Below are 12,914 nucleotides of genomic sequence, written 5' to 3'. Positions count from 1 at the left end.
GTTGACTGCTTTGGTGTCAGGCTGCTTTCAGGAAAGGCCTAAAGTAGATTTACGTATACCAAGATAGTCGCCACATTGAAACACTCAAAAGAAAATGTATTGAGGAGTGGAATTGTAATTTAAATAAGTTTTACTGCCGTGCCAAGTATAAATACTGCCAGAACGATTAAACATTTAAGAGCAAAGAAAATTGAAGAGGAAAAAGGTATTGTCCTGAAGGGCAGGAATGAAAAAGTCAATGCTTCGCTCTCCTCTCTTGTCTTAGGTTCTGTACCAGGCTGTAAATTACAAGATTGATCCCTCTCAAGCCCGGAGAACAGGCAGTGAACTGTCTGAGGTAAAGAACGGCGTTTCTGCATACATCACGTCAGAGGTCTTTATTTTGGAGTGACACTTTGAAGAGCAGATATTTTTTGCAGATAAATCTTTGCTAATTGTCTTTCTAGAATATTGCATATGACTTCTTTACAACAGTTTTGTGTTACTTTTTCTTAAAAGCCTGTATGTGGATAATCAGTTCCTTGGTGTGTCCATGAAATTTTGTTTTTTTAACATTAACATTTTGGGTTCAAATTATTATAGTAATATAATTATTTAATAATAATAATAATAATAATAATAATAATAATAATAACTATTATTATTATTATTATTATTATTATTATTAAATAGCAAAAAAAGAAAATACTGTATACAACAGTTGTTATTATTTATAATTATTACTTATTGATAATAATTTATATTTATAAATTATTATGTAGAATATAGAGTTATTTAATAATATAAATAATAACAATAATAATGATAGTAATAATAAAAATATTTTAATGGTTGTATAATCAAAAAACAGTTTGTATACATTTTTTCTTCTTCTTTAATGGTAATAATAAAAAATATTATTTTATTATTGTATGTAACTTAGTAGTAATAGTAATAGTAGTAGTAGTAGTAGTAGTAGTAGTAGTAGTAGTAATAATTATTATTATTATTATTATTATTATTATTATTATTATTATTATTATTATTAGTTTATGGTTATAAACTGTAGAATATATAATTATTTTAAAAAATAGTAATGATAGATCAATATTAGAATAATCCAAAAACAGTATATATAAATTTTCTTTGTTTTGTTATTATGAATAATAATAATAAAAATATTTATTATTGTTATTATTATTAATTTTACTTTTGCTAATATTATTTTATATAATTATTATTGTAGTAATAATGTATTACTATTGTTGTATATAATTGTATAATAATAATAATAATAATAATTATTATTATTAATAATAATAATAATAATAATAATTACATTATTTGAATATTCCAAAAACAGTATATATATTTTTTCTTATTGTATTGAATAATAATTATATACTTTATAATTTAATAATAATAATAATATTTTTTATATTTATATTTAATATATTATAATAACATTTAATAATAATAATAATATCATTGTTATTATTATTACTATTATCATTCAATAAAATAAGAAAACATAGAAAAGTATACAATTTATAATTATTTATTTAGAACTATAAATTGTTGAATATATAATTATTTATTTAATAATAATAATAATAATAATAGTAATACAATATTTAAATATTTTAATTTCTTATTTTTATTTAATGATAGTTATAATAATAATAATAATAATAATAATAATAATAATAATAATGTTTATTTTATATTTACATGTAATATATAATAATATTATTAAAGCACATAGTATTACATTTTGAATGCATACTGTATTAGGAAGCTAAACATTTTATAATAATTATATATAATTTTATAACTATAACTTATTATGTAGAATATGTAATTTAATAATAATAATACTCCAATATGCAAATATTCCAAAAACAAAAACATCAACAACAACAATAATGATAATAATGATGATATGATAATAATAATAATAATAATAATTATTATTATTATTAATAATAATAATAATAATAATAATAATAATAATAATAGAACGCAAAGTATTACCGCTTGAATACATAATGTATTTAGAAACGAAACATTTTTTAAAAATCATAACACATACCGATAAATTGTTCACAATACGACCGTGAACCTGCAGTAAGAAAGTAAAAAGGGTCAATTTGGGCTTCATGCTGTCTATAAGCTTCCATTACACATTTTTACATGAGCACTAATGCTTCATTCATGGCTATTAAATAGTGAAATCTTCTCCTGGATCATTACATTATAGTGGGCTGTAAAGCACAGCCTTTGACTGAACTCTGAGTTCAGTGCCTCAGTAACAGACTCTCTGCATTTTTCATACGGTGTAAATATAGCTTCAGAGCTCAACTGCTTTACTCATAGCAAGCACTGTTTTCACCTTACCATGAGAAAAGAAGGCACAGGCATGTTTAAAGATTCATGTACACACAAAAAGACATTTGCGTAAAGTGTGTGCGTTGTTTATCTGCTAAATGCACATTTAAAACTGAATGAAGTATTGATGAGGTCAAATACGTGGTTTGGCTTTGTATACACAGCCACAGTGTTTCTGACATTTTAGAAAAGTTCACCTCGCGTCACGGTAACATGTAAATACGTGCATTCGCTTCAGTTTTTGTCATGTTGCTACAGAGAGCTGGCGGTGCTTTGCTCCACTGATGGCAGAGAGCTTTTCTCGCTCAGGAGTCGATTTACGTCTCTGTGCCTTTACCTTCATTTATAATGCATGTCGAGTTTAGCTCAATGTGATGACTATAGTAGCGCTTTTGTTTGTTTTATAGGATTAAATGGAAATCTCTGTCCCTGCTGGGATTTCCTCCAGTTTCTTTGTGTCTGTATTTTCCCTGCTGGGTAACACTTGCCTTAAGTAAATTAGCATACTTGCCACCTAATTGCAACATGATAACATTTACAGTCTCTGATGAATGATTTATTAATCACATTTACACAAAGTGCTCGCTTGTAGACCAACACTTTCGGCCGTTTTTGCAATTAACATTTTACTCAGGTTTGCACGATTGGATTGCATGATTGTCTGTGCATAAACAGCAGAAAATAAATGCCCAGAGTCCCCATGTTGACTTTGTGTTTAGAAGTCCACAGCATCACTTCTGACGCAAACTGCCGTTAAATGTATGTCAAATCTCAAAGCCTGATTTGTAGCCTCGTTGACAGTCCTTACCTTACAATCAATCAAATGTCAAAATGAAATAAAAATTGACCCTATTTACTTCAATGCGTATTTCTTGTCCTATTTAGCATAATTAATTTAATCCAACCAAATAAAGCTTTAATATAATATAAAAATATAATATAATATAGTGATTAGTATGAAGTATTTAAGGTTTTTTTTTGTGGTTTCTGCACTATTTTTTTTATTTATTTATTTTCAATTCCTGATTGGTTATATTGCATATTAAATCACACCATCATTGTCCTGGTTTGACTTCAGCTTTTCATCATTACATGAAAAATAAAATAAAATTAAATTAAATTAAATACTGAAGCCAGCCTTTTTTTGGTTATACTGCACATTAAATCACAGCATCATGGTCCTGGTTTGACTTCTGCATTTTATCATTACATGAAAAATAAAATAAAAATATGAAATAAAATTAAATAAAATTAAATTCTCCAGCCAACCATATTCTTTTGGTTTTACTGCACATTAAATCACAGCATCATGATCCTGATTTAACTTCTGCATTTCGTCATTACATAAAATAAAATAAAATAAAATTAACTGCATTTCATCATAAAATAAAAATAATAAAATAACATAAAATAAAATAAAATAAAATAAAATAATTACATGAATAAACTAAAATATAAAATTATATTAAATTATATAAAATTCTCCAGCCAACCATATTATTTTGGTTATATTGCGCATTAAATCACAGCATCATGATCCTGGTTTGGCTTCTGCATTTCATCATTACATGAATAAAATAAAATAAAATACTAAACTAAACTAAAATAAAATAAAATAAATTCTCCAGCCAACCATAATCTTTTGGTTATATTGCGCATTAAGTCACAGCATCGTGATCTGGTTTGACTTCTGCATTTCATCATTGCATAAAATAAAATTAAATAAAATTAACTGCATTTCATCATTGCATAAAATAAAATTAAATAAAATAATTACTTGAATAAAATAAAATAAAATAAAATACAATAAATTCCCCAGCCAACCATAATCTTTTGGTTCTATTGCGCATTAAGTCACAGCATCATGATCCTGGTTTGACTTCTGCATTTCATCATTACATATAATAAATTAAAATTAAATTAACTGCATTTCATCATAAAATAAAATAAAATAAAATAAAATAAATTCTCCAGCCAACCATATTATTTTGGTTATATTGCGCATTAAGTCATCATGATCCTGGTTTGACTTCTGCTTTTTATCATACATGAATAAAATGATATAAAATTAAATTAAATTAAATTCTCCAGCTAATCATATTCTTTTGGTTACATTGTGCAGTAAATCACAGCATCTTGTTTCTTGTTTGTCAAGTCAGTTCCCTTTTATTTATAAAGCACTTTTCACAAAAGCTTCTTTTGTTTCACAGAAATTATAGAAAATACTGTCTTAGAACCCCTAGAGAGAAAGTCAAAGGTGTCTACTGTAAGAAACAATCCTACAGTATATATATTGTTTACTGTAGTTCAGCAATAACCGCTGTAATTTGATCAATACAGCTCATGTATAACTTTTCTTGGCTGCCCATAGCAGGCCGGAGCTGCTGTTCCTGGATCAATTAACCCCACAGACCTGCTGCACAGAACCACAGCCCGCACCATAGAGGTCCTGACCAACACCACTGTGACCACCAGAGCCGTGCTGACCGCCGTCAGTGACTCCCATTGGTGGAGGGAGTCCCTCAGCTTACTTCGCCCACTGCACGTAAGTCACATTTAAATTCAGCCTGAAAGGTTTTGTTCACCCGCTCTCTGAAGTGTAACCGCGCGCCTCGCTCCATTATGCATCACTCCTCTTCAAAACACAACCGCCAGGAACAGGTTGGACAAAGCTCAACAGTGAGACTCGCCTGCACATTTTTTGGCAGGTTCAATTAGGCCATTAAAACCTGGCGTGATTGAAGGAGCTTCTCGAACGTCTGCGTGTTTCTTTGTGAAGCGGTTTGTTTTTTGAGTTCCTGTTTCTGTGTCCTCCATCTGTGAGATTTGCTCGAGCCCTTCCTGCAAATCGGTCGATGACAAGCTGAAGCTTGTGCATTTCTAATGGCCTTTCAGAGTGACTGTCTCTCAAGGCCAGAATCAAAAACTCCCCCTGTCCTTGGCAGAAGGCTCTGGCGCCTTACGAACGTTTATGAGCGTGGCTGAAACATTAATGGCTCCTGCATGCGTGTCTGTGAATGTTTTATGAATATTCTATGAATGTTTAATGAACGTTTATCTCCTCTCAGGGACAAGGCGCGGAAAGAAGCCGTACTGGTGCGGCCAATCAGAACGCTGATCTGGAGAGGCAGGGGTGCAGTCCTTTCTACGAGGAGCTGTTCGATGATCCATACGTCCATATGGTAAATTTCACTATATCTCGTTCCTTCTGGCTCTCATCTGTTTAGTTTTTCCCCTCTCTCTCTCTCTGTCATTCCCATGTCACAAAATCTCAGCTATGACAATGTTAATTTATTCACTGTAGTTTAGAAAATGATAATGAAATATGACAGTTTAACTGTGTCAGAACACATTCATCTTGATAATGTCAGATAACTTTGATAGAAAGGTGTGTAATGGATTATGAACAACCAACAATTCGGACAGCTGTTAGTATGACAATATTTACACAACTATCAGTGCTTTGTTGTCAAATTACCAAGCAATGCTTAATTTTGTTCAGTCTGTGGGGTGGAAAGATCACATTAGCAATTAAAGAAAAAACGCTAAAGCAAAACATGATCAGGTCATCGTGTCAGATTAATTTTTGGTCCCAAATGTTAGTGGTTAGTGAATTTTTGGGTATAATATGTCAAGATTTACTTTATTTCTCTATCCTCACTTACTTAAGTGAACTATAGTGCCCTGCACCCAAAAAAATATCAAAAATTATATCTGGTATCTGAATAATTTTTAGTTTGGCTGTAGTTTGAGTTTTTGGACTGTTTTTCCAAAGATTTTTTTTAGAAAAAAGGCAAAAAAAAAAGGGGTTTTCAATAAGTCATGTGATAAATGTTAGTTAATAATTTTAATTTCCTCACAAATTACATACTTTAACATTCAAATGTTTGGGGTCAGTAATTTTTTTTTTTTTTTTTTGTAAGAAATTAATACTTTTTTCAGCAATGCTGAAAATTAGCTTTAAATGTATCAAAATTAAAAGTAAATATTTAAATACTTGCGTTCTATTGATCAAAGAATTCTGCAAATTATGTATACTATATGCATTTAAAATCTAAATGTATATCAGATATCACAAGCTCAGTGTTTCCCCTGCCATTATATTAGGGAGGCAGCCCACCCCCCTTGAAGGTCAAGTTAATTTTATTTAATTTTATTTTCTATATAGTGCCAGATCACAACAAAAGTCAATTAAGTTACCTTACCTCTAAAACAGGTCTATACCTTGTTCTTTTGTTAAACAAACTAAATTGTCTTATGTTATTCATCTTATTTACGCGACAACATGTCATTTCTGTCTCTACATGGATGCGCGTCTACAATTTCGGGATTGCGGAGTCCATTCATAAAAACAGAATTTAGTCTATAGCGTGGAATGCAATGGAATTCATAAATTTTTGGATGAAAAAATCTAAATTGGGTCTGTCACTTAATTCGAATCGCGATATGGACTAATGTCTGTGAATATTAAAATGCAAACAGACGGTTTAGATATGAATCCTGCATGTTCTGCTTGAATGGCGGAAACACAGTTTTGTTTTATTACACAAATACTGAAGCACACGTGAGGCTCACAGTGATTTTTGGCGTCTCTGCGACATGAGCATATGAACTTCATCTCCAGAGGTGCTGTGAGAGTCATTTAATGTGAATTTGACTATTTCATTTGAGAAAACTAGCATCATATCATGCTGTGTACACCCAGAAACTTCACAGCAACCTGTTAAATTAAAAGTACAGTTTAATGTGTAACAGAAATTTATATGATTACTCTTGTGTTACTTTTGTACAGTATAATGTATGTTTTTATATTTCTGTTTCTGGCCAATTTAAATAAAACAGTTAAATGATAAAAATAAATATTACAACCAGATTAACCACTTATTTGTAAAAAATTTTTTTAACAGAATATTCACAAATTTTCTTCCATGTATTAATTTTAACAGTAAACCTCTGTTTGTTTGCCAAAAAACAAAAGGGTTTAATTTTCATTTGATTAAAAATGAATAAGTATTTAATGCCTTCATTTGATTATCAGAAAAATTAAAACACAAAAATTTCGGAAAAAAAAAGAAAGGAGATTGTAGGGCCCTGTTGTTCAAAATGTTGAAACTGAGAGTTTTGGACCTTTTTTTTTTCACTAAAATATTTTTGTGATTATACAGAGAGTAAAGTACCAAAAAAAGTACCGTTGGGTACCGTCACCCCTTTATTTTATTACACACAAAATATACATTTATCAGTATCAGAATTTTTTTTACATTTTTACTTTAACAATGTAATCAATATTCTGTTTATTAAAGCCATGTATGAATCTTATCAAATCAGTTTTTAAGCATTTATTTATTACAAAATAATAACTCAAAGCAGTAACAATTTAAACGATCTATTTTGTTTGTGACAGTAATTTTTAAACAGTATGTTTTATTTTAATTTTTTCTTATGTTCAGCTGTTCTTTTAAATAGTTAACTTTTAACTATTTTTGAATTTTTGCGGATCATCAGTTCAGAGCTCGGTAAATATTGGTCACAGACAGAGATTTACTTTTAATCTGATTACTCACTAAAAACTCCCACAGATCATGTTTTTATGCCATTTCAAGGCTTATTTTGACATAACATAGTGTTTATGTCTAAGTGTGTGAGTTGTTTACTTACTTTTTAAAATTAGTCTTCCCGTTATATCGTTAATTCAAACTGATGAGCGAATGCGGAACATTCTTGAACACACGAGGTGGGTTTTATCGCATAAACCAATCACATATGAACATAACCAGTCATATCCAGTCATATAGCGATGGAGGCATCACATGCTTTCCCCCATTTGTTCTCAATTACCCCACCAAACTCACGGCATGCTAGGGGGTCTGTTAAAACTCAGTGGGCTCAGTGGAGGCGAGACACTGCATCTTTTCCTGCTGGTTATATTTAAAAAAAAAAAAAAAAAAAGATATATACACTTTGTAATGTTATATTTTTTAAGTGTCATATCACTTGTTCTTCTCTATTAATTTTTTAGTCCGAAGACGTGTATTCTTCATACGCCTACACCCCTCAAGAAGACTTTGCTGAAGTTTTACTGCGGACAGGAAAGCTGGCTGAAACCAACAGCGAGGGACAGAATCTCTTTCCTGCGACTGAAGGTAGTGCTTCTTACATGTGGTATCCAAACATTTGCACTTAAAATCAACTCTCATCACAATGACTGGTGACCTCAACCGTCCCATTTAAGTGTCCGCCATCAGTCGTTTCTCATCACCCTCTTGTTAACTGCAGTGTCCTTGCTAGGAATACTGTAATCTTTCGCCCCCGGGGCAAATTCTCAGGTAGCAGCCGTTCCTCCGCCTGGCCTCGTCTCTCCCTGATGTATCACCACTCGCTGGCTACATGTCCGGAAGAATAGCGTCATATTGATTAATTAATGTGTACTCACCGCAAGCAGACAGCAGTAAATAATGCGCACCCTCCTGATACAAGAGAGATAGCGGCTAGTCAAAATATCAAGGCCTTCTGCGTCAAGATGGATGAGGCGAATGAGAAAATCAATGCGGAGTGATGGGGGGAGGGGTGGTGGAACTTTGGTGGAAGAATGCAAATAGCGATTCTCCCTTTGCCTCTTCCTTTTTTATCCTCTCTTTTAATTCCTTCAGTGTCACTGTCGTTCAGTTTGCGCGCGGCAGGCGTAAAGTCACCTTCGAGTGGGAGAACGTGAGATGAAAGGAAAGCGCTTGCGTCGGGCTGATAACGCTAAATTAATGACCTGCACGTTAAAACGTAAGCTGAATACATTTCTTCCTATAAGAACAGTCATGGTTCTTTGCTCTTGTTTAGATATTGCGCTCATGTCCTCTCTAATCTCTGTGCTTATGTGTGAAATGCTTAAAGGTTGTGAAATCAGGATGCTTTCAGCTGCTGATATGGTCAGATTTTTTTCTTTCTCATCTGGGCTTCACGCTTCTGACTGTGCAACAGTATTATTTTTCATTTAGAGTACTATATGAAAAAAAACGTTATTATTAAACACAATTAATGCATTGTTAGTTCATGTTAGTTCACTGAGCACTAACTAATATTAACAAACACAACTTGTGATTTTAATAATGCATTGAATGCTGAAATTAACATTAAGATTAATAAATGCTGTTAACTAATGAGCATTATTTTAAAGTGTTACCAAATAGTCTATAAATTAAATGTAATTATTTTTCAAAGACGTTAACATGTCCACATCAAAAGAAATTTACAAAAGTGATTTTTATGTCCATAGAAAGCACTTTAAATGTAATTAAAGTGTCTACTTTTAAGGTTTCAAGTAAGTTTTTGGAGAATAAAAAGTCAAAATTAGTTTGAAATACATTGTCATTCAGTGTAACACAACATTTATGTAACCATTCAAACAACATGCTTATTCTGTACATACTGTACAAAATATATAAAAGAATAAGGGAGCATATTAAATTTTATTGTGTTTTAAATTAGTAAATAATTATTTCTGACAAATGAGCAAAACCTAGGATAGTGGCAAATTTAAAAAATGTAGAATTATAACTAATTAGTATTTTGGGTCAAAGTAATTCATCTTTTAATATGTCATAAATTGACATTTGCTGTAAATATGCCTGACAAGATTGTTACACTGAACAACATTGTGTCTTCTGTAAATTAGAGGAAAATGTATGATATTTTTTTTTGCTCAGAAAAACAAAAACAAAAATTAAATAAAACAGAAAAGTTTTTTTTTTTTTTTTAAACAACAAAAATTTTAAACAGTATTGTACTGTAAATACATGTTATATATTACACACATACACTTTATTATATGGGTTTATTTACAATATTTAGTATATTTACTAAATATTGTATTTAAACTAAATATAAATAAACACAAATTTGTTATTTTATACTTGCAGGATCCAATAAATAATATGAAATTGTATATATTTTAAAAATATTTAATTTAAAAAATGATTTATATATTTATTAGGGCTGTAAACCGATTAAAAATTATAATCTAATCACTTACACAATGTGACGATTAATTAACCTAATTAATATTAATTTTTTTTCATTTTTGGGTATACTATCCCTTTAATTAGTTTTTATTCATTTACATTTACATTTAGACATTTAGCAGACACTTTTATTCAAAGTGACTTGGAAGCAATCAAAATCAACAAAAGAGTGCTAACGTGCAAGTGATATGACAAATCTCAGTTAGCCTAACGCAGTACACGTAGCAAGGATTTTTTTATAATTATATAATAAATAAAAAGAAAACATAGAATATAAAATAAAAAGCAAGCTAGTGTTAGAGGCTTTGTTGTTTTTTGTTAATTGTTTGATAAATAAATAGAAAAAATAGGTAGAATATAAAAAGAATAGAGAAGCTAGTTTTAGTTTTTTTGTTTGTTTGTTTTTTTAAGAAAACATGAAATTTATTCATGAAAACAAAATGTATTCATGTGGATTTTTTTCCCAGATTGTTTTTATTCATATGTAAATATAAATTATTTTTTAAAGAAATGATGACCAGTAGGTGGCAGTAAATATCTTAATGAACAAGTCTTTGAATCATTCATTCATTCAGTTCGTTCAAATGGCTGATTCATTCAGGAATAAAGCAAATGGCTCTCTTATTATTGGGCCATTGAATCATTGGTTCACCTGATTCGCCCAAAACGTGGATTCACAATGGGGGGATAAGAAAATTTTGTTCATTTTAAATTTAAATGCAAAAATCTGGTGCATTTTGAGAGCGGAATCAAGTGACTAGATCAAATGAAGAAATGTGCTATTGCAAACAATTTTGTGCTCTAGTAGTAATTTATTTATTGGTTGCATAGATGATTCTTAGATTCTTATAAAAAGCTACAAACGCTATTCTGTCAAGAGCAGGGAGTGACGTTCTGCCCGTCTTTTGTTGTTTGATTATCATTTTCGATGACATTTAATTCAAGAGACAAGATGAGACATGATTTCACAAGAAGGAGACGATCCAGATTTTTACACATTTTGAGTGCTGTTGAGCAGATTCTTAACACCTCTGATTGGCTATCGTGTTCACACGCTCAACAGATATGTCTGTGATTGGCTACATCGCTTCACGCTCTTCACCGAGCACTTACACAGACACACACGGGAGCATTTGACAGCCCGTCAGCGGATCCCTAGTATATCTGTTCATAGACAAATCATCCAATATATCATATATTTCATTTTATTTTATTTTTTAATTTATTACATTTATTTATTCCATCCTATCAGCATCAGTCACATGTGTAGATCGGAAGTGGTTTTTTCCTCCTAAATGCACACTGTGCTTGAGTGTCAGTCCTTGTCAGTGCTTGAGTCTTTTTTTTGGTCTGTCTTGCATACATTTACACTCACTCTCACTCACACACACACCAGAATAGAACAGAGCCCAAGTCTTTAAGTATAATGACAGGCACCATCTCTGATCAACATCGCTGCGTCGCTGTGTGAAGCCACACCTCTCTAGTTTTCAATGTTAAGGGGACTTTGAGGAAGGATGTGTTAAAAGAAGCAGTCAAACAGCTGAGAACAGTAAAACCGTTACTTTTAGGAACACTACCGCCTTTGTTATTTCCGCACGCGCAAGTCTCCCTCAGCTCCAGCTGTTTTTGATAACATTGTCTTGCCGAGGATTGTTTGACGCGCAAAACGCCTTTGATACCATCACAGGCACAGAATAGCAGAATAAAACCCTGCACAGCAGTCTTCCTTCATGTCTGCAACAGTCTTCCTTCTAACGTTTCTTCGCTAGCTTTGCACCCATTGTTCTTGTGTGTATTGCTTCGGGTTTAATGAGTGTTTACAATCGTCCCGCGGGGTGTTTGTGGTCAGATCCTAATTGATCAAATTTAGCCACAATCCCTGTAAGGTTTTGTTCACTGTTATAGTCATAATTGCATACAGTCAAGGGTGGTCACCGAAAATAATCATAGATTATTACAAAGATAAGTGTAATTTGTTCTTTCAAAATAGGAATTCAAGAGATTTTTTTTCATCACAGCCAATCAGAATACATTTGCTGTTAATATATTATGATTTCTGCAATGCAGAAAATGCAGACGGAATCACAGAATCCAGTCAGTGAATATTAAGTGTCCAGTGTGAATGTTAAGCAGCAAAAACAGAATTTAAATATGAATCCTGCATGCTGTGCGTGTCTCTGTGTGAATGAATGGCGCAGACGCACGGTTTTGTTTACACATAAACATCTTTAAACATCTTTGGAACTACTCTGAGTGTCACTTCATGAGCATTTGACCATTTCTTTTGAGAAACTGTTGTATCAAATACAAACAGAAACTTAAAGGTCTTCACAGGAACCTGTCAAAATAAAAGTTCTAGTACTGCGCAATGATTAATCGCGATTAATCGCATCCAAAATGAAAGTTTGTTTACATAATATATGTGTGTGTACTGTGTATATATTTATTATGTGAATATATAAAGACACACACATACAGTGTATATTTTGAAAATATTTGCATGTATTTACGTGTATATATTTTTATTAATAT

At 31.3% G+C, this 12,914-nt stretch overlaps 1 protein-coding gene across 1 annotated transcript in view; it reads left to right on the top strand.

Annotated features, from left to right (window-relative positions):
• Positions 1 to 12,914, top strand: part of nbas (NBAS subunit of NRZ tethering complex) — a 218,895-nt gene that overhangs the window by 98,266 nt on the left and 107,715 nt on the right. Inside the window, 4 exon segments of the mRNA XM_051138331.1 lie at positions 266 to 337; positions 4,739 to 4,912; positions 5,436 to 5,549; positions 8,387 to 8,510. Of these exon segments, the coding sequence (XP_050994288.1) occupies positions 266 to 337; positions 4,739 to 4,912; positions 5,436 to 5,549; positions 8,387 to 8,510 (484 nt within the window).

This window comes from Labeo rohita, chromosome 20 (assembly GCF_022985175.1).
Source record: "Labeo rohita strain BAU-BD-2019 chromosome 20, IGBB_LRoh.1.0, whole genome shotgun sequence".
Taxonomy (NCBI): domain Eukaryota; kingdom Metazoa; phylum Chordata; class Actinopteri; order Cypriniformes; family Cyprinidae; genus Labeo; species Labeo rohita.
Note: the sequence above shows the minus strand (reverse complement) of the source record. Positions and strands in the feature narration are given on the sequence as shown.